This window comes from Crinia signifera, chromosome 7 (assembly GCF_055691185.1).
Source record: "Crinia signifera chromosome 7, ASM5569118v1, whole genome shotgun sequence".
In the NCBI taxonomy this organism is placed as follows: Eukaryota; Metazoa; Chordata; class Amphibia; order Anura; family Myobatrachidae; genus Crinia; species Crinia signifera.
The window spans coordinates 17,907,264-17,930,677 of NC_139223.1; the positions used below are offsets into that span (position 1 = coordinate 17,907,264).

The window sequence follows — 23,414 nt, forward strand, 5'->3', positions numbered from 1 at the left end:
CTGAGTGTTGTCCAGCGGTCACATCCTGGAGCATGCTGTCGCTCATGGGATGAGTCAGGATATCACTGCACTTACAGATGACGATTGGGGGGCGGGTTACCAACGATACACGGGAGCGCGCACTGTTAATGATATAGGGCGTACACATTAGCCAGTATGTACAATAATATTATTATCATGCATATGGTTTAAAACAATTGCATGACGTGTTTCCAGCTGAGTTATTATATTTTATTGGATGCTCTGCAGTTTATTTAGTGATTTGCTATTGTTCCATATTTTTTGTTACAGACCTTCCTTGGCGCCCAGTGATGGATGATATCATAACACCCCCATTACTACACAGCACAGAGGTCAAACTGCAGTGCACAATCTCGGGGTTCTACCCGCCGGGTGACCTGGGGGTGACGTGGATGAGGAGAGAAGCTGGGAAGCAGGAACTGTACGAGGTGTCTCCCAGTGACCGATACAAGATCCCAGTAATGGAGATCACACAGCAGCCTGATCACACCTACACCTGCACAGCCAGTCTGATCGTAGCTGTGTCTGTGGTAACAGAGCAAGGGTCAGAGTTCATCTGCCGGGTGACGCACCCCACTCTGGTGACCCCCCTGGAGAAGAGGACCGGAGAGCTCAGGGTGACAGGTGGGTCTGAATATTTATAAGAAAAATGTAATCATGTAACTTACAGGGTCTTTATGGCAGATTTTATGAAAAATAGTAATTTTAAAGATATTACAATGACCCCATTAATGGGAATCACGGACGGTGTAATGGGCAGCATTACTGCCTCACTGAGGTCATGGGTTCAAATCCCACCATGGCCCTAACTGTGTGGAGTTAGTATATTCTCCCCATGCTTCCTCTGGGTATTTTGATTTCCTCACACAATTCAAATATATACTGGTAGTGTGAATGTGTGTATACATGTCGAAAGAGGACACCCCCCCGACCTCATGAATGTTGATGTAATGAAGGTATATCAGCGGCTTCCAGATGCCTGCCCAGTTGGCCTTGAGAAAGCTCACTGCGAAACGCGTGTTGGCGTTTCACATGAGTGGGAGGGGGGGCATACTGGGTCCTACTCTGATAATTGGATGTATTGTATTTTGAATGTGTAGCTTCATGTATTAAGTGTTAGGCTGGAAGGCTGGGTGTAGAACGTCAGGCGTGAGCCCGTAGCCGGGACCGCCGGTCAGGACGGCCACAGCGAATCCTACACTCTCTCTGTTGGGTTCCTCTGGCAGATGACTGGCCACTGCGAGAGCTAGTGTTCACCTGTGGCCGCCGCGTCCGAAGGAGCGAGTTATGCCCGCTCCAGCCCCAATGCAGCTAGGTCTTATGTTGGGACAAGTGGCTAGCGATCGTCAGAGGTAACACAAAAGGTGACTCTAACTACAGGGCCTAACTGAAATAACACACCCTGACTGCCGGCACCAAGCCAAGGACAGGGACGCGACCCAGTTGCAAACACAAGGGAGATAACACGGGGAATCACCACCATGCAATATAATACAAAACCAAAAGAATTCCCCAAAACGACAGAGGAATATAACAGGAGAAATGCCCTGCCTACTTCTAATCTCCATCAGGTGGCCGAGCGCGCGACTCCCGGCGTCCCCTGTTACCAGGCAACCGCTGGGCGGCTGCAGGGGAACACCGGGAGCTCATACTGTGACGCCCGCGCCGGGCGGAAGTGATGTCACCCCGCCGGGCGGAAGTGACCGCCGGACACTCGGCTGAGCCGGGCGGAAGTGCAGTGTGCACCTCCTGTGCACCCGCCCCCGGCCGCCGAGGGTCAGAGACGGTAACATTAAGCCTCAGTGGCGCGCTTGTCTGTACCTGCCAGCTGCAGCTGTCCGCCGCACATCACACAGCGATGGCACACACTGTTACAGGCTGCAGTATAGACTGAGATACGCTGCGGTGTTGATCACGCCTCACCCAGTATATAACAGGCATATGGCAGCGAGAAACCTAAATTGAGTTCCAACACGGGGTGACAGGACTGTGAGTGTTACAAATATTATTATTCACATTACCAACTTGGCACGCACCACACATTATATAAGCGCTTTATCGCGACCAGACATATAAACCCCCGCCACATCAGGAATGTTATTTCCTTTTTAGAAATAGTATTTTCTAGTCTATCCATGTTGTATGATTGCTTTTATATTATTGCAATATTTTAAATTTGAACATTAAAAGTTACATTTTATTTATACATTTCTTGTGCACTGCCTAAAAGACAATCTCCCCCCCCCCCCCCTGAATTAATCTACCTATTGTCTTGCGGTAGCATACCTCAACATTATATGGACTGAGTCCTTAAACTGACAAGGAGGTAACCTAAACCAATGAATTTGACCTGACTTCCCAGTGCGATCGATTACTCTCGCTTTCTTTTCCATGTTATTTTACTTGTGTTGAACTTTTGTCACTGTTGAATTGTAGTCTATGGGCTACATATATCACAATTTACCAGGAGAGTGATTGTTCAGATCCCTCCCTGGTAACAGCAACTGGTTCTCCTCTTGGTATTCAAGCTTCAACACAATGGGGTAGATTTATTAAGCTCGGTGAAGTGATAAAGGTGGAAATTTACTAATATGAAAAACCTAGTTTTTCGTATTAGTATTTTCCCTACGACTTCATACGACTGTTTCAGTCGTATGCAAAGTCGTGTTCCGGAGGGGAAATTACAAAGCAGTCATATACGACTGCTTTGTAACCCTCCGATGTCGTATTCATTCGTATTAGCTGGCCATATATACGGCCGCTAATACAAATTTTTCTAGCAGTCTGCACGGATCAGTCAGATCCGTGCAGGCTGCAGAGTGTAAAAAAAAAATTTGAAAAATAAATAAATATTTAAAAAAAACGGCGTGGGGTCCCCCCCACAGCCGAAACCAGCACCAGGCTGACAGAGCCTGGAGCCGGTAATTAAAAATCAGGGAACCCGACAAATAGGGGTTCCCTGATTTTTAACAACCAGCCCCAGGCTCCTGCTCTGGGGCTGGTTCCCAAAATATGGGGGACAAAATGAGTAGGGGTCCCCCGTATTTTAAGAACCAGCCCCAGGCAAAACCAGCCAGCAGGGTAATGCCACAGCCGGGGGGAGACTTTTTATACAAGTCCTCCCGGCCAAAGCATTCAGCCCTCTGGCCAGTCAACCTGGCCAGGGGTCCTGGGGGAGTGGGGACCCCCCCAATGAAGGGGTCCCCCCCCCTACAGGACTTACCTGACCAGGCTGAAGCCTGGTGCTGTCCCCGATGCCCCTGGGCGGTGGGCATCGGGCTGATTCAAGTGTAAAAAGAAGATTAAACTATTGTTTTTTACTGTGGCACTACAAGTGCCAGCAAGCCTCCCCAGCAAGCTAGGACTTGGAGAACCACAAGTCCCAGCCTGCTGGGCATTAAAGGGCCCGCTGGCACTTGTAGTTCCACAGTTAATAAAATAGTACACAAAACACACTGACACAAATTTTAAATAAAAGTTTAATACACACATCACACACACACTGATACTTACCTATCTTGATCCCGTCGGTAGGTCGCTGGCTCCGGTGTCGGCGGCTCCGGGGTCAGCGTCCTGTCTGAAGAAAATCCATGGTGGACCTGTGGAAGGAAATCCTACTCACCAGGTCCTCCATGGATGGTCTTGTGTCTTCTGTCTTCTTTTCCAGGGCTTATTTCTTTATCTTCTTTCTTCTTCTTTACGCTGCCGGCAGCTCCCGGGACTTTCAGAGCTTCAGAGATGTTTCCTCCTCGACGTCTGGACTAAGAATGAATTCTAACCAATCAGGAGCCGACTTTACTGGCTCCTGATTGGCTGCTAGGCGGCTCCTGATTGGCTAGAATTCATTCTTAGTCCAGACGTCGAGGAGGAAACATCTCTGAAGCTCTGAAAGTCCCGGGAGCCGGCAGCGTAAAGAAGAAGAAACAACATAAAGAAATAAGCCCTGGAAAAGAAGACAGAAGACACAAGACCATCCATGGAGGACCTGGTGAGTAGGATTTCCTTCCACAGGTCCACCATGGATTTTCTTCAGACAGGACGCCGACCCCGGAGCCGCCGACACCGGAGCTGCCGACCTACCGACGGGATCAAGATAGGTAAGTATCAGTGTGTGTGTGATGTGTTTATTAAACTTTTATTTAAAATTTGTGTCAGTGTGTTTTGTGTACTATTTTTTTAACTGTGGAACTACAAGTGCCAGCGGGCCCTTTAATGCCCAGCAGGCTGGGACTTGTGGTTCTCCAAGTCCCAGCTTGCTGGCACTTGTAGTGCCACAGTAAAAAACAATAGTTTAATCTTTTTTTTACACTTGAATCAGCCCGATGCCCACCGTCCAGGGGCATCGGGGACAGCACCAGGCTTCAGCCTGGTCAGGTAAGTCCTGGAGTGGGGGGACCCCTTCATTGGGGGGTCCCCACTCCCCCAGGGCCCCTGGCCAGGCTGACTGGTCAGTAGGGATGAATGCTTTGGCCGGGGGGGACTTGCATAAAAAGTCTCCCCCCGGCTGTGGCATTACCCTGCTGGCTGGTTTTGCCTGGGGCTGGTTCTTAAAATACGGGAGACCCCTACTCATTTTGTCCCCCGTATTTTGGGAACCAGCCCCAGAGCAGGAGCCTGGGGCTGGTTGTTAAAAATCAGGGAACCCCTATTTGTGGGGTTCCCCGATTTTTAATTACCGGCTCCAGGCTCTGTCAGCCTGGTGCTGGTTTCGGCTGTGGGGGGGGACCCCACGCCGTTTTTTTATTTATTTATTTTATTTATTTTTACACCGCAGCCTGCATAGATCTGACTGATCCATGCAGGCTAAAACGAGAGGAAAATGGTGTTCTATTTTTCTGCCTTATTTAATATACGGCTGCTTAGTAAATCAGGAACCACCATTCTTTTGAATGGTGATTCCTGTCGTATCCTATCGATGGTGTAGACATTCGTATTTGTAAATACAAATACGAATGTTCCATCCCTAGGACTACGATTTGTTGTATTTTGGGGATAGAAAATCCCGAAAATACAAATTCGTAAAAAAAAGGTGTATTTCTCCCTACGAATACACCTTTTTTCTACGAATCCATATTAGTAAATTTCCCCCAAAGTGTCTGGTTTTTATCACCGGCCAATAAGCTCCTACCTGTCGTTTTTCAAACCAAGCCTGTAACTTCACAGTTAGGAGCCGATTGGCCAGTGATAAAAACCAGACAATTTATCACTTCACCAAGTAAATCTACCCCAATGTTCTCCTGTACATCTGCTCCACTCTCCTTTCCATGATACTGACTTGGACCAAATCTACCCAACACTGGTTTACCTGGGTTACTTCCTTTCCAGCAGTTCCTGAGCTGCCCTCTGATTGGCTAGTTTCTTCCTTTTCATCTTTACCAGGAGTATGGTGGAAATGATAGTGAAGTTCCTGTATGGATTTGTCTTGGTGTGGTGCACCAATGAAAGGAATGGAGTCCTAAAATCTAACTTTTAATTGATTTCATATTAAAACAAGCGAAATATAAAACACATATAACAAATACAGATGGGGAAGGTATTAATAAAAATGCATGTGCGAGCGTGCCGCGTGTGTCCAATTTTGTATTTATTTGTGGTATTTTTCACAAGTGTAGACCAGCCTCCTCTGTACAAATTTTGCCCGTCAGGGTATAATTTATTTCTGCAGTCATTCACTGCTAGGTATTTGTATCAATTTGTTACAGAGAAGAAATGTATTGCCATTCGTACAGAATGTTACTTTTGTATCGTTCAAGGAGAAACTGAAAGTGCATGTATTACCAAGCCTCTATGAGAGTCTCCAGTCCTCTTAGCTGGTTTAGCGTAAGTGGGAGACCAGGACCTAAATGTGTGTTATTATTATTCACACTGATGTTCACAAAATCACAATTAATTGGCACATAGGCTCAATTTTATCACAGTGCTATCTCTTTATTGGTGAATGTTTGTTTAGGTCTCTGTGCAAATGCTGATTGTAATTGCTGCACTAATTTATATTATCTTGCAGCGAGTGACTGGATAGCAGGGATAATGGTATTTTCTCAGCATGTAAATGTATATATTTTTACATAGGAGCCTGAGCTCAGAGAGTACCAGGGAGCGCTGATTTATCACAAATTAACACTTGATTGGCACATGGGCTCAATATTATCACAGTGCTACCTCTAATGTTCAAATGCTGATTATATTACTACAAGAATTTGTATTGTCTCGCAGTACGTGGCTGGACAATCTTAATTGTGTCAGCAGTGATGATTTTATATTCTCTATGGCTGGCAAGCTATAATCTCTTATATATTTGGCTACATCTGTCACTCAAAGTGTGTCTGAAGCTGTAACGCTGGGTGGAGCCTCTGACTCACATGACTGACTCACACGACAGAGAACCAGCCCAGTGAGCCCACCCTCTGCCTCTCCATGTTACACAGCAAAGACACAGCTACTCACCAGACACTCCAGGTGAGCGCCCCACACCTCCATACCTCCCAACATGATCCTCTCCAGGAGGGACAGAATGCTCTGTTTGTGGACTTCCATCTTAATTTATGATTGTCATCACCTGTTTTAAACAGGGTAATTGATAAGAAAGGTGTTTAAGCACAGGTGATGGTTATCCATAAATTAAGAAGAAAGTCCAGAAACAGAGCAATGTGTCTCTCCCCCCTCCCCATTCACGGCAACCCCACGATTAAATGGCACATGCAAAACACTGACACGGCTATGGTCGACAATGAAAAAGGTTGACATGAGTTTTTGAAGATTTATTTTTCTTTTTTGAATGTTTTCATATTCATTCTCATGTGTCGACATGGACACCAATGAAGTGCCACACTTATGTCAACATTTACAAGTGTTGACCTTTCTGTGTTGATTTTTTTTACAGTGACAACTATGTGCACGTCAACCTACACATCAACCAATTCTTTGTATAATATAGAACACCTGTTCTGTTTTACTGTAGGTGTTTTAAGTCAGATCTTTTACTGCTACTATTACTGTTTATGTAAATGCATTCTGAATTACAGCAACATCCTACCATCCTTCTACAAGAATATATAACCAACTAGGTGATTTATCGCGCCCCGTGCCCCCCCCCCCCCCCGCAATTCACGGACCCCCCGCGCACCCCCCCACGATTCACGCCCCCTCCCACGATTCACGTCACCCCCCGCACACCCCCCCTCCCGCAATTCGCAACCCCCCTCCCGCAATTCACGCCCCCTCCCACGCTTTGCGGACCCCCGCCCTCTCCCGCGATTCACGGGCACCTGCGCCCCCTCCCTCCCTTGATCCACGGCACCCCCCACGCCCCTCCGAGAATTCACGGCACCCCTAAGCCCCTCTTTAGTCCCCCATATACTCACACACCCCTATCACTACCCAGCTTCCTGCTCTCCTGAACCGTAACTTCCACCACTGGGGAGTCGCTGACGCTGTTTTGGCCACATGCCCCTATCATGCCTCATAGCCCAGCCTCCTGCTCTCATGTACCCTAACTCCCACCCAGTAGGAGGAGACACTGACTCAGGGCCACCATCCTGTACTCCTGTACTGCCACACTGGACCCTCACCCACTGGCATAAGCTGCACAGTATCTCCCACCCTCCTCTTTAGTCCCCCTTATGCCCACACACCCCTATCACTACCCAGCCTCCTGTTTTCCTGTGTCGTGGCCTCCGCCAGTGGGGAGCCGCTGACTCAAAAACACCCTACTATACTATTGCACACACACACACAACTAAACAACATGCACACACAGCCCCCCCCCCCCCCACACCCACAAATGTCACTGTACCATCCACACTATCAATGTACATCTTACTCTGTAACTGCTTTTTAATTAAACAAAACAATACACACCCCCTTCCACATCATATGCTCTCTATTTAACACATTTCACCTATAACTCAAGTTGCAATACAGGCATCTTACATACAATTCTAACCATCTTTCTCATATACAAATGTTCACAAATTAAGGGGGCGCAGCCCCTTACGACGGTGTGAAGAGCGCCCGTAGGGTGCGATGAATCACCTAGTGTTATATATGATGCCAGATAGTTCTCCAAATTAGCGCTCCTGACTACTGTCTCTATTGCGATAACTATGCAGTGTACATTCCTATGACAACAAGCTGAGAGTTATTTCAATACGGCTTATTCATACAGCAACTGACATGCTCCTCTATAACTGAGTAGGTACGAATGGTTAGCCCTGAAAAGGGCTGAGTCTGGTCGGATTATAGTGGTGTATGGTCACATATATTGCTGCAACACGCGGTAAGCAGACACTCGCACGGCTGGAGGTGCCGATCGCGCGTTTTCGCTTATCCGCTTCTTCAGGGCAAGCCGCCCTGCAGTTTCCGGAAGATTTAAAAAGGTTCTCATGTTATGGGCATCAGCCAATCAGGATCAATGTGCGGTAAGTCCCGCCCTGCTGCTGCCCGGTGATTGGTCTTTTGCTCCCATCATTCTCCTGTGGGAATTCACATAGGATGATTGTATTTTCTCCATAGTATAATGTAAACTCAGTGTTATTATCCAAAAAATGTGGGCGTTGGAAATGCCCAAATGGGATCAGAGTTCCAATTATCAATTGAGTAATGTGGAGTTTCTGTCCACAGTTTTTATAAAAAAATAATAATAATTAATAAAAATAAAAATTTTCACCGGGCAGCAGCAGGGCGGGACTTATCGCACATTGAACCTGATTGGCTGATGCCCATAACATGAGACCCTTTTTAAATCTTCCGGAAACTGCAGGGCGGCTTGCCCTGAAGAAGCGGATAAGCGAAAACGCGCGATCGGCACCTCCAGCCGTGCGAGCGTCTGCTTACCGCGTGTTGCAGCAATATATGTGACCATACACCACTATAATCCGACCAGACTCAGCCCTTTTCAGGGCTAACCATTCGTACCTACTCAGTTATAGAGGAGCATGTCAGTTGCTGTATGAATAAGCCTTATTGAAATAACTCTCAGCTTGTTGTCATAGGAATGTACACTGCATAGTTATCACAATAGAGACAGTAGTCAGGGGTGCTAATTTGGAGAACTATCTGGCATCATATATAATATTATAACCTGCCAGACATAGAGAATATAAAATCATCACTGCTGACACAATTAAGATTGTCCACGGTGTTTAGCCTAAATGAGGGGGGTAAGGGGGAGGGTGGGAGGTTTAATAGCTAAGACACTAGGGTTTCGGGTTTCACAAACAAACACAGTAAGAAGAAGCAAGTCCTAACAGGTGTGATGCCCACACATCTTTTTATACTTTGTGGGCTTGACTTGCGAGTAAGAATTGCACAGACCGCACTTTTTTTTTTTTTTTTTTTTTTTATTCCCTGAAACGGATAATGAACAAGGGCATAAGTCACCTAGTAATCTTAGGTTGAACCGGGTTATCATATAAACGAAGAAGAAGAGAAGAGTAAAGGAAAGTGGAGGGGGTAAGCAAGGATAAGGAGGGAAAAGGAATGGATAAAGGGAAGAAAAAGAAGAGAGAAAGGGTAGAAAGAAAAAGGAAAAGATGAAGGAAGAGGAAATTAAATAAAAAAACTGGTCGGTAGGGGAAGGCTCGAGGGATCGCTCCAGATAAAGAATTTACTATAAGATTTGATTCAACAGAATCTAACAAGGAAGAAAGGTCAAGGGAGAACGGGTAGGGCTAGAGAGGACAGACTTTGTGTGTGGGGTATGTCTTGGGGGGCTGGGGGAGGGGGGGTTTTTGTATTATGTATTGTGATTTCTTTTTTTATGTCATTCGTAATATATTGCTGTACATACTGAAATGTGTCTATAACCATTTATCGATATTGTGATGAACAATGTGAGATTTGTACGGCTACTGTCAGCCAGTTTTTCTAAAATTACGAAATCAAAAAACAATAAATAAAGACTTAATTAAAAAAAAAAAAGATTGTCCAGCCACGTACTGCGAGACAATACAAATTCTTGTAGTAATATAATCAGCATTTGAACATTAGAGGTAGCACTGTGGTAACATTGAGCCCATGTGCCAATCAAGTGTTAATTTGTGATAAATCAGCGCTCCCTGGTACTCTCTGAGCTCAGGCTCCTATGTAAAAATATATACATTTACATGCTGAGAAAATACCATTATCCCTGCTATCCAGTCACTCGCAGCAAGATAATATAAATCAGTGCAGCAATTACAATCAGCATTTGCACAGAGACCTAAACAAACATTCACCAATAAAGAGATAGCACTGTGATAAAATCGAGCCTATGTGCCAATTAATTGTGATTTTGTGAACATCAGTGTGAATAATAATAACACACATTTAGGTCCTGGTCTCCCACTTACGCTAAACCAGCTAAGAGGACTGGAGACTCTCATAGAGGCTTGGTAATACATGCACTTTCAGTTTCTCCTTGAACGATACAAAAGTAACATTCTGTACGAATGGCAATACATTTCTTCTCTGTAACAAATTGATACAAATACCTAGCAGTGAATGACTGCAGAAATAAATTATACCCTGACGGGCAAAATTTGTACAGAGGAGGCTGGTCTACACTTGTGAAAAATACCACAAATAAATACAAAATTGGACACACGCGGCACGCTCGCACATGCATTTTTATTAATACCTTCCCCATCTGTATTTGTTATATGTGTTTTATATTTCGCTTGTTTTAATACAAAATCAATTAAAAGTTAGATTTTAGGACTCCATTCCTTTCATTGGTGCACCACACCAAGACAAATCCTTTTTCTTCTAAATTTTACCAGATACAAGGCTGTTATAATAATAAACAGGGGGTCACTCCTATATCCAACCAATAAAACTCAAGGATACACGATCTTGTGCGATTGTACCCAAACCCCATTAAGTTCCTGTAAGGTTAGGTTTCCTATAGACACTATAGTGAAATTATATTATCTTGATGAAAATCAAATTCTCCATGCTCCAATCCATGGTGGCCCCCTTACATACCCACATCACCAGCCTGCCACCCTCTACTCCCTAACACACCCACACCAACATGCCACCCTCTAGCCCAAGGGTGGCCAAACCTGTCCTCAAGATCTACCAACAAGTCATGTATATCAGGCCACCTGTGTGTCTATAGTAGGAATGAATGCAGCAAGTTTGAAAATATGACAGTCAGAAATGACTACAGCTGTGCACCAGCTAGGAGATTTGGAAAGAATGGACCATTGGTAGATCTCAAGGACCTGTTTGGCCAGCCCTGCTCTAGCTCCTAACACACCCACAATATCTCACCCTCTATCATATCCCGGTCACAGGTGGACCCGCAGGCTTGCTGGCCCACTGGGAATCTTCCCATATTTTTCACCCCTTTTGCCAATCTAACCCTGCTTCCATCCGCACCCCTTCCTTGCCATTATACAGTACTTCTCCCCTTACTCTACTGCCCCAGTGCTGCAGCGCCCATGTACAGTTCGAACCTAATCACATTCCTTATTAAGTCATCATGCAAATTACCTAATTTTAGGTACAATTTTATAATAATTTTATATTCATTTTATAATAAAGCTATAATAGTTAATCTTGAATTGCGGTTTATTCTCTGGTAACACTAGTATAACACGTTATTTCTAGAGGTTCCACATATTCACATGATATTAATAAATGACACAAACATTTCAGGGGTTCCGGTTGTGAGGAACGTTCTCCAGGATGGCGGATACATTATACTGGAAGTGGACAGTTATTACCCAGAAGACCTTGGAGTAACCTGGAAACGAGCTGGCAGTGGCCAATATAAAAGGATCCCAGACACTGATATTGACAATAGTTCATGTGAAAGCAGCGACGGCACGTTCCGGATCATCAGCATCTGTGAGGCCATGAAGACGCGTGACCTAATGTCTCTGAGTGACCGGTATTTTAAGGCCTCTGTGAAACATGTAGCGCTGAAGTCTCCGGAAGAGCTCTTCTTCTTACGTCGCTCAGGTACAGTAGTGTATTGTTTGCTATATGTTACACTCATCATCATTATATACACAGACTTCTTCCCATGCCACTATGACACTGGTCTCCATATCTGTGTGTGCTCACCACACTGGAGATAGTACTGCACATGCCCAACACCAGGATACAATTCCTAGGTCGACAAGGGGAAGGTTGACAAGCTTTAGGTTGACATGACTGAAAGTCAAAATGGGGTTAGGTCGACATGGTCATTAGGTCAATAGAAGCATTAGGCCGACATGGGGAAGGTCGACAGTCAAAAGGTAGACATGGGGGGGTTTCACCTTTTGTTGAGCCGGCATGTGCCGACAGGCGGTATTTCATACCCTACCATCTACTAGGGCGTAGTGGGAGAATAAAACAGTGTGCCCGAAGCATGGTGAGCGCAGCGGGACACGGTGCTAATTTACGGTGTCCATGTTGACTGTGTCGACAATCAGTTAAAAAAACATGAGTAACTCCATGTCGACCTTCCCCATGTCAGCATAATGCTTGTGTCAACCTAATTATCCTACCAACCTAACCCCATGTTGACCTTCAGTAATGTCGAACTTCAATGGTCAACCTAATGTTTGTAGACCTAATGCTTGTCTATCCTATGATGATCCATACCCCAACACCATCTTGTTAATGTGTGCAGTGACATACTGGGAGGTGGATGTCTCCCCCTTCACTCCAGAGAGATTCTGCATGACCTTGCCTTATATCGCTCTTCCAGTATCATGCCCGCTACCCAGCCCTTGTGTACAGGACCGAGCTGTGTGTTGCGTACAGGACCCAGCTGTGTGTTGCGTACAGGACCCAGCTGTGTGTTGCGTACAGGACCCAGCTGTGTGTTGCGTACAGGACCCAGCTGTGTGTTGTGTACATGCCACAGCTGTGTGTTGCTTACAGGCCCCAGCTGTGTGTTGCGTACAGGCCCCAGCTGTGTCTTGCGTACAGGCCCCAGCTGTGTGTTGTGTACATGCCACAGCTGTGTGTTGCGTACAGGCCCCAGCTGTGTCTTGCGTACAGGCCCCAGCTGTGTGTTGTGTACATGCCACAGCTGTGTGTTGCTTACAGGCCCCAGCTGTGTGTTGCTTACATGCCCCAGCTGTGTGTTGCGTACAGGCCCCAGCTGTGTGTTGCGTTCAGGCCCCAGCTGTGTCTTGCATACAGGCCCCAGCTGTTTGCTATGAGTACAGCTGTCCCTACCATCCCAATAAACCACACTACTGGTTAAGTCATTGGACTGCTAATTGGGTCAAATACATCCCAATAAAGGGTATAAAAATGGGGAAGGGATTGTACAATTTGTTTACGATTGTTTTATGTACTGTATTTATTTTTTATTTTTTGGGGGGAGGTGGGGGTTTAATATAGAACACACACTTACATAGGTTCAAGTTCAGAAAACTGAATACAGCTGAATTTTGTGAATCCGAACCGAGTCGCATTCCTGATCTCTTGAGGGAACCAGGATAAACCTCATCATTCACAAATCTGATCTTTCCAAGGTTTGGAATTATTATTTTTTAATAAAGTAATTTTTATTAAATAATCAGCATCCTATAAACCGGCCCTACAAATATCCAAAATACATAGAGATGGAATAATATTCAATACATACACATGGAACTAGAGACAACCAACATACACATACCAACAGTCAATACAGATGTTCAAATAACAGTGAACAACATAGATGAGTGCAGAAAGTCCCAATCCTACCATAGCACATTCAAATATTCTGATGTTTATTTATTTATTATTTATTACCAGTGTCTTATATAGCGCACACACATTCCACAGCGCTGTACAGAGAATATGTGAACACTCACATCAGTCCCTGCCCCAGTGGAGCTTACAATCAATATTCCCTACCACATATACACACACACACAGACACTCTAGGGTTAATTTGTTAGGAGCCAGTTAGCCTTCCAGTATATTTTTAGATTGATGTTCTGATGGATTGTACCTAGAACCTGCTGTTTATATAAACTTCTTATAGAAAAAAAACTTAACAATCTAGCACTTAAACAAACTAAGCTATATAAAAATTACATAAGAAATGTCACTCTCAGAATATCAACTGACCAACAGAAGTATTAGAAGAAGAAAAAAAAGATTGACAGAAAAACACAGAGTACAATACGTGGAATGGACGCATAGGCCGACTCCAGCCATCTGGTCCATATATGGTCAAACTCAGAGCCTGCTTTATGGACAAAATACATACAACGCTCGTGTTCCACAGTGACATTCACTAGGGAAACCCACTCTGAAAAACTGGTCCTGAGGAAGCCATCCAGGAGAGAGCCAGACAGACCTTAGCAAAAGTGCACACAGATTGATAGCGTATCGGACACTTTATTTATCTATTTCGTCATCTGCTATAACTCCCGGGCTACAGAATTTTGATGTGAGTATGGTAAGTGGAATACCAGTATGAGACACAACAGATTTTACCTGGACCCAGAATGACTGTACCACAGAACAGTCCCATAATAAGTGCCAGAAGCTCCCTTGGGCAGTGCCACACTTGGGACTGAAATTAGCATTTTTAAACCCATAATTCAGCTTTTGGATTCGTTTATGGATTCCAAAAAAATTCAGATCCAAAACTGTCTGGAGGAGATGCTTGGGGTTCAAACTTGCTAAATCTAGTACATAGACCATCACAATTCTAACCTTCATGCTAGTACCCTACCCTAACTCTCACCCTAAACATTAACTGTTATACCTTATCCCTGGTCTTAATACCCTAACAACCCTTACCCAACCCTCATTACAAACCTCTCGTTTACCATAACCTCTAACCCTAATATCTTAGCCTACATTGCTAAAACAACCCTAGTATACTATACCTAAACCCCACACACCTAGCCCAACTGCCCCCAAATAACTCAAATACCCTAAAACCTAATCCAACACTAATACCATATCCCTAATACCCTAACTAAAACTACTAAACAAACCCTAATACTCTAACCCTAAAGGGCAAACTGGATGGGCCATTGTTTCTTTTCTACCATCAAATTCTATGTTTCCATGATAAAGAAATAGCTACAGCCATGCTGCAAAATGTAATGCCTGACTTACTTCCTAGTTCTGGCACTGGAGTCAAAAATCCAACATTAACAACCGACACAGTTAGTGCAAAATCTAAGAAAACATTATTACAAGAAAAAGTGAGACATTCTAAAAGTTCTACTTCAAGTGTTAATTATTGTCACAAGATAGGTCACAAAGCAATTGTCAGCAGAAAACCGTGAATCCAAAGCAAACCCAGACATGTAATGACAAAGATGATTCAGCCCTTAGTGTCAGAGACAACCACAGAAAGGATTCTTTGTATAGTGATACAACAAGCCATTTTTTTATGAGAAAGTGTTCACTGAGTTAACTGAGTGTGACCCTATAACAACAAAGTCTAGGTCAACTACTAATGGTCGACAGTGACTAAAGGTGACCTACTGACCATTCTATATTGATAATATATCTAAGAAAAAGATATATATAAAATTCTGATGTATAAAATCACTTTGTATTAACAATTATCAAAGGATATATGCTGATTCAGACCTTCTCACTGGGCTACGAGTGTTGGGAATATCCTTCATCCCCCTTCAGTTATATTATGTTTAGTGACTTTATACTTTTTTTTTTTAAACAGGAAAATTTTATTTGAAATCCGCAGAAGGAGAAACACGCCTGCAGGAAGGTGATCGGAAGAAAATGGCCAAGTCTACCTCCAACCAACCCAAATCAGCGGGAGGAGCAGAGGCGTCTGATAACAGCCCAGTCTGATAGACCAGCATTAATATTACTACAGTATATTAGTACTAATAGAGGACTGGTAGCAATGGATACCCATGATGACATCATAATCGCATCATCTGCATTGAAGAGTCCGTTCTTCGTAGATAAAACATAACAAATGCAAATGAAACACAAATAGGCCAATTCTCCAAAATGAACTCGGTTATGGCACCAAAAAACAAACAAACAAATTTAAATAAGGTTATTTTCACCAAAAATAAACATATTTGGCTAAATCAGCATGTACAAACCACGCGCTAAAGAAACGTCACACATAGATGCAATGCGAACCTAACCAGGCTTCCAAGATGGGCAACGGTGTAAATGGTAGACTGTGTCTTGTAGTCAATGGGGCGATACCAAAAAGCCAGGTTCCAAGCTACCCCATAGTCTAGTACGGCTTGCAGCCTCCATCCGTCCATAACCCTTATCTTACAAACCTCGTGCTAGATGTTGACCACCACCTCATTGCAAGGGAGAACTTTTCAATGGATGGTAATTTAATTCCACCTGAAATATAGATGGAGGACTCCTTACATGTTGATGAACTTTACTGAACGAAAGCCTATTCCCATTATATGGAATACATGAAATGACCAGGAATCCGATCTTCTGACGGCACCACTAACACTTCTGGTGAAAGGTTGACCATGAGGACAATGATGGTGTCTAAACACCAGGACTGGGATAAACTCCCTATAAAAGCTCTGGTTCCTCCCACATATATTGGTGCTAGTCTGTTGTAAGTTTTGTTCCTACCTTATATAGGAAATACAGCAGGTAAGACTGGTTTACCTAAATTAGGGTTGCGAGATAAAATTTGGAATTGGATTAAAATCTGGTTGCACAATCGGGGACAGAAAGTGGTGGTAATGGCATACATTCCAGCTGGGGTAAGGTCCAAAGTGGAGTCCTGCAAGGTTCAATATTGTGACCCACCTTGTTTAATATATTCATTAATGATATAGGAAGTGACAGTGAGTAAAATTGCAATATTTGCAAAAGACATGAAATTGAGTAAAGAAATTAACTCAGGAGAGGATGGAAAGGTGGTCGGAATGGTGGAAAATGCAGTTTAACGTTGTTAAATGTAAAATAATTAATTATGGGAACAAAAATGACGGGTTCGGTCCATGTATCCACTCTAGCTGTGGTACACTGCTGGGCAATGCTTGTGTATCTGCGAGCAAAAGGCGGTGTGCCGGCTCGTGAGTCGGGGAGCTCCGTCGTGACCCTTGTGGCTATTGGGCGGGCGGGCAGATTTCAATGACCAGCTCATGGGTGGAAGAACTCCACCGTAACTTCTGCAGCCTGCCTGGGTGGCGGGGAAGTTTTAGGCACTGTGGAGGCCTACCTCACCGCTAGCCACAGTTTGAGAAGGGAGAATCCTCTGCCACTGGGGATTATTTTGGTTCACTCCTTCTGACAAATTCCTTCTTAGATGGACAAAACCATGTGCACTGCAGGTGGGGTAGATGTTACTTGTGCAGCGAGAGTTAGATTTGGGTGGGGTTTTACTTCAAAGTGAGATCTATATTGCAGTGTAGAAATAAAGCAGCCAGTATTTACCCTCCACAGAAACAAAACAACTCACCCCCCCCTGCAGTGCACATGGTTTTGTCCATCTAAGAAGGAATTTGCCAGAAGGAGTGAACCAGAATAACCCCCACTGTCTCCCTGTGCTGTACGATGTCACAAGCGAGGCTAGGTGCAGGGTTGTTGTGGGTGCTTGCTGAGGGCTTTATTGGCTGTGAATAGACAGCGGGTGATTGGTCAGGGGGAAGTGTCCTGTCTGGCTTCCTAAACGCGTTTCTCAATAAGTGGATGTATTATATAAGAGAGACCTGTACTATCATGAACCAGGGAAGTTAGAACACCATAAAGCACTGGGAATTCCCCTGCTCCAGTGCTGTCTCCGCCCCCTGTCCGCCCCCGGCCCTCCCTCCCCGCAGCTTATGGTCCAGCGAGTGTGTAACTCACCAAAGCCGTTCGGTGCCGGGGTTTGCAATTGTGCAGAAATGCGTATGCACAAACCCCGCCCATCGGGGCTGGGGCCGAATTCGGATCACACCGAGTGACCCTGAATCGGCCCCTTTGTCTAACATTCCAAACCTGATGTTTGTGTACCCGTATGGGGTAACAGGGGTGCGCTGCTTGCCCGATATTCTCCAGACAGGGTGCGCTCCCTATGCCGACAGTCACTAGGTCAACACACGGAAAAGGTCAAAATGGTCAAAAGGTCAACACAAGTATTGTGCACAAGGTTGACATGAACAAGGGAAACATGAGTTTTTCCCTTTTTTTGTAAAGTTGGTTTTTCATACAAGTGGGCATAGAGGGGCTGATTCAGGACCGTGCGCAGCGATCTGAATTCAAATGTTGCTGCTACTGAGCCAACCTGAATTAGGCCCTTTATCCCTAGACATGTCATTAACGTGTACGTGTGTTCTTGTTCTGTATGTGAGCGCTTACTGCACATGTTACATATGTTACATAGTAGTTAAGGCTGAATAAAGACGTGCGTCCTCGGTTATACGTGCGCGATCTATGTGCTTCTTCCCTTATATAACTGACATCTGATTTCATTATATACAGATGGTAATTGTTATTTGTACCCCTGGATGTTTGTGCCAAATAGATGTTTGTCCAACCGTATTTTAAAATAATTTATTGTCTCTGCCGACACCACCTCTCCATCGGCCGACAGCACTTCTCCATCTGCCGACACCACCTCTCCATCTGCCGACACCACCTCTCCATCTGCCGACACCACCTCTCCATCTGCTGACACCACCGCTCCAGGAAGAGAGTTCTGCAATTTTACTGCCCCCACCATAAAAAGTTTTTCTTTTCAGGGTATGAAATCTTCTTTCCTCTAGTCTAAAATCATGCCCACGTGTCCTAGAGTCCTTCCTCAAAGCAAAGGGGGTGCCTGACAGTTCCTTATATTGGCCCCTGATATATTTGTACATCTTAAGCATGTCCCCCCTTAAACATCTCTTTTCCAGCTTAATAATTACATTTCTCCAACCCTTTCCTTAGCTATGTTGCTCTTCTTTGGACTTTTTCCATGGTGTCTGTTTCGTAGTCAGGGGACCAGAGTTGTACTACATATTCTAGGTGCGGTCGGACCAATGCTTTATAAAGGGTCATAATTACCTTTGTGTCCCTAGGGACACATATAGACGTGGGTAAGAGATAATACAGATGTGTTACAGTAAGCTATACTAGGCAGTATTTGGCACAGGTATATCATGTACGCCCCCTCCCCACATACAGTAGGGGACCTTCCTGGGCACATTTCACATATTGTACGCGGTCCTTTAACATGTGATATATCCTATGCGATATCAGCCAAGCCCGCCCGACACGGATGTGATCTGGCAGATCCCTCCTGCAGCTGGTGCGGCTCCCTCCTGCAGCTGGTGCGGCTCCCTCCTGCAGCTGGCGCGGCTCCCTCCTGCAGCTGGTGCGGCTCCCTCCTGCAGCTGGCGCGGCTCCCTCCTGCAGCTGGCGCGGCTCCCTCCTGCAGCTGGTGCGGCTCGCAGGCTGCGGTACAATGCGCACAGAACCGCGCATCACATTGGACCTGCTGTACAATACATGTGATTTGGACGCATTTTATGCAATTGATGGCCGCAATCACATAAAAAAGTGTCCAAGCTCCCTGGAAAACACTTATTTTATGAAGATGATTAATCTGTATTGTCTGATTATATTTACTGTATGTTTATATTATTTGTTGGTTACTTGTATAATAAAGTATAAAGATAATGTATCTCAATCCATTGGTTACTTGTTCATTTCAGAGACCATACAATACATCATACAGACTACAGATGTGCACAGGTCAGCCCGAGCATGAGTATTCCAGATGTGCACAGACCCACCCAAGCATGAGTGTGGCAGATGTACACAGGTCCGCCCGAGCATGTGTGGCAGATGTGCACAGGTCCGCCCGAGCATGAGTGTGGCAGATGTGCACAAGTCCGCCCGAGCATGAGTGTGGCAGATGTGCACAAGTCCGCCCGAGCATGAGTGTGCCAGATGTGCACAGACCCACCCCAGCATGAGTGTGGCAGATGTGTACAGGTCCGCCCCAGCAAGAGTGTGGCAGATGTACACAGGTCCGCCCGAGCATGTGTGGCAGATGTGCACAGGTCCGCCCGAGCATGTGTGGCAGATGGGTACAGGTCCGCCCGAACATGAGTGTGGCAGATGTGCACAGGTCCGTCCGAGCATGAGTTTGGAAGATTGGTTAACGTGGGTTGGTTAGGTGTGGGGGTGCACTGGTTGAGTGAGGAGGAATGGATGTGTGTGCATTGTGGGTGGGGGATGGGCAGGCACAGGGTTGGTGTGAGTAAGGGACTGGGTTTGGGTGTGCTGTGGATGGGGGAGAGGCTGGTGTGCTGTGGATGGGGGACTGTCAGGTGCGAGGGTGCATTCCACATACATACATACATACATAATACATACTGTACCTACATGATGTGTTGACCACCCCACTCCTTAACTCATATGGGAAGAGCAAGGACAAAAAAACACAGGAGCAGAATTTACATGCCACCTCCATCGCTGTGCACCTGGCGCGAGGTCCATGCTGATGTTGGCGGTGGGGCACTGTAGCTTTGGGTGAGGGGGTGTCACTGTAAATGCCGGCTGTGGTCCGATGCTGCTGCTGCTAGTAGTGGCCACTGCTGCGTGTTGTTGGAAGGCAGGAGTGGTTGTGACCAGCGGCTGTTTATGCCCTGTAGCCACTACCGCTGTCTCAGTTACAGAGGGGAATGGCGGGGGGGGGGGGGGGGGGAATTGGCTGGGCAGGGAGGGGTTTAATTACAGAGGTGAGGGGCTGTTATTCCCTGCAGCTGCTGCTACTGTCCACGGGAGGCAGGGGGTTGAGTATTTAAGGTGCTGCTGTCCCCGCTGCGTTGGTTTGTGTGTGTGTGTGTGGGGGGGGGGGGCAGAGGTAGATTAAGGCTCTGGAGGTCCCGGGATACTTAAGACTGGGGGACCATAAGATCTAAAATAAAATCTAAACCATAAGATCTAAAAATAAAAATCATAATACAAATAAATATATATTACACACACAAAAACATATAGCTGCACCTATCCATCGCCACCCCCTCCATCTTTCCTTCCCCGTCATCCTCTTTGTCCCCTCGTCACCACTGCACCTTTCCGTCTCCCCATCACCCCTACCCCCTATGACCTCTACACCTCTCCCCCTCGTAACCACTGCACCTCTACATCCCCACCCTTGCATCTCTCTGTCCCTACCCATGCACCTCTCAGTCTCCCCTGTCACTTCTGCATCCCTCTGTCACTACTGCACCTCTTAGTCCCCTTATCACCGATACACCCCTTTGTCCCCGGTAACTGCTGCACATCTCTGTCCCCAAGTCACCCCTGCACCTCTCCATTCCCCCATCATCCTCTCTGTATCACCGTCACTTGGTCCATCCCACCTACACCTCCCTGTCAAAGCTTTACGTATCCGTTCTCATCACTGCTGCACATCTCCATACCCCAGTCAACTTATCGGCCCCCCTACACCTCTCCGTTTCCCCATCACCGCTTGATCTTCTCTGTTCCCCCATTACCGCTGCACCAATCCATTCATCCATCATCCCTATAACTCTGTAGGGTACAATGGTATTCCAATAGTATTAAAATATAACTCATAAAAAAAAAAACTTGCGGGGCGGGTGGCAAGTGATGGGCGTGTGGCAAGTGATGGGCATGTGGCAGGGCAACGGACAGTTGGTTAACAGATGATGGGCGGGCAGTATCTCAATGGCATTGTCACGGCTGGGCGGGTGGCAGATAATGGCCAGGCAGATGGCAGGTAATGGCCAGGCAGACGGCAGGTAATGGCCTGGCATGTGGCTGGTGATGGCACAGGCTGTAACAGAAAATATTTCAGAAGCCAGCCGTCTCTGCTCAAGCTGGCTGTGCAGCACTGGCGGCTGTGGTGGGGGTCAGTGTGGGGGAGCTGCGCCACGGATCAGATTGCTAATAAGATCTGATCCGCGGCTGTTGGAGGGTGGCCCTTTTAGAGAGGCGTCAGGGGCGTCAGAATGTTTTTTGGTTGGGGGGGGGTGAAGATTAAATCTCAGTTTAGTGCAGGTTAAGGTTAGGTGAGGTTAGGGTTAGGCTGTGTTAGGGGTGGAGTGAGTTAAAATCCAAAACCACCCACACCTACCTATACACATGAACATTTACTTTCACACACACGCACACACACACACACACACACACACACACACACACACACACACACACACACACACAGTGTCTCTGCCATGAGTTACACTCACCATTCAGGGTGGCTCAAGCTGATGCAGGTAGTGACTGCTCATGCTGCTGGCACTCACTGTACACTAGAAATGGCTAGTGAATCACTGTCCCGACTCAGTGACTCGAATCATTAAGCTGCCTGCGTGATTCGAGACACTCACTGTTGCAAGAGTCAAGACAGCAGCAGCAGGGCCGCCGACAGTGGGGTGCCATGGGTACAGCTGTGCCGGGCCCCGGCCTCTGGAGGGGCCCGGGCAGCTGCACACAGTGGCATGGTACCACCCCCCGCACCCGCACAATGCATCCACCACCCGGCGCCCCCCAGCCAGGCACGCACAATACACAGTGCAGCCTGCAGAGCGCCGAGCCTGGGATACAGAAGGGCTCGGCGCTCTGCGGGCTGCACTGTGCACTGAGTGCTCCTAGTCCCGACCATGAAGGAGGGAGAAGATGCCGCGCCGCCGCTGCTGGAGGGAGATGTTGCACCGCTGCTGCTGGAAATTAATAGTAATTGGGGGTAGGGGGAGGCGGGTGCCGGCGCGCGCGGGGGGGTGTCGCTGCGGGCCCGGGCCCTGAGCAACAGCATTATAGCATAGCAGGCTCAGCCCCTCCTCTCTAAGTTGTCAGGCTCAGCAGGAGGAAGGGGAGTGCAGTAACAGCTGAGTCCAAGTCAAGTCTGTGCTGTCTGTGAGCCGTGCACTGTCTCTCTGTGCCTGCAAAATCCATATGAGTCATGAGCCCAGCCACTGTCTTACTTCCTGTCTGCCAGCACACTGAGGGGCTGAGACTAGGGATGGCCATCGACCATCGATGATGAGAAAACATTGATGGTTTATGGCCGATGTCAAAAAGTTTTGACATCGATGGGGGAGAACCAGATAGTTTCCCACCATCGATGTCAGGCTTAACTTAATTGTTTCGTTTTTCTTTTTTCATCGAGGGGCCGGGACATGGAGCATAGCTCTGCCCCCGACACCTGTGAAGCCCCGCCTCTGTATTTTGATTGTCCCAGAGGCCAATCTTTCAAAGCAAATGGATGACCATCGATATGTAAAAACATTGATGGTCAGCCAATGCATACTTGCCATGCACTGTCTCTATGTGCCTGAAAATACATATGAGTCACCAGCCCAGCCACTGTCTTACTTCCTGTCTGCCAGCACACTGAGGGACAGAGCCTCTGCAACTCCCTGAATGTGCTGTGTGCTGTGCACTGTCTCTCTCTGCCTGCAAAACCAAATGAGTTGTGTCTTGTGAGCCGAGTTACTGACTCAACACACTTCACAGAGCTGAGTCTTGTGTCTCAACTCATTTCAATGAATCGT

The 23,414-nt window shown here is 46.3% G+C and overlaps 1 protein-coding gene across 1 annotated transcript in view; it reads left to right on the forward strand.

The window, feature by feature from the left end:
• Positions 1–19,573, forward strand: part of LOC146019882 (uncharacterized) — a 62,475-nt gene extending 42,902 nt beyond the window's left edge. The window contains exons 8-10 of the mRNA XM_083152518.1: positions 292–645; positions 11,662–11,967; positions 15,644–19,573. Of these exons, the coding sequence (XP_083008644.1) occupies positions 292–645; positions 11,662–11,967; positions 15,644–15,777 (794 nt within the window). The 3' untranslated portion in view covers positions 15,778–19,573. The remainder of the gene's footprint in view (positions 1–291; positions 646–11,661; positions 11,968–15,643) is intronic.
• The last annotated feature ends 3,841 nt before the right edge of the window (positions 19,574–23,414 follow it).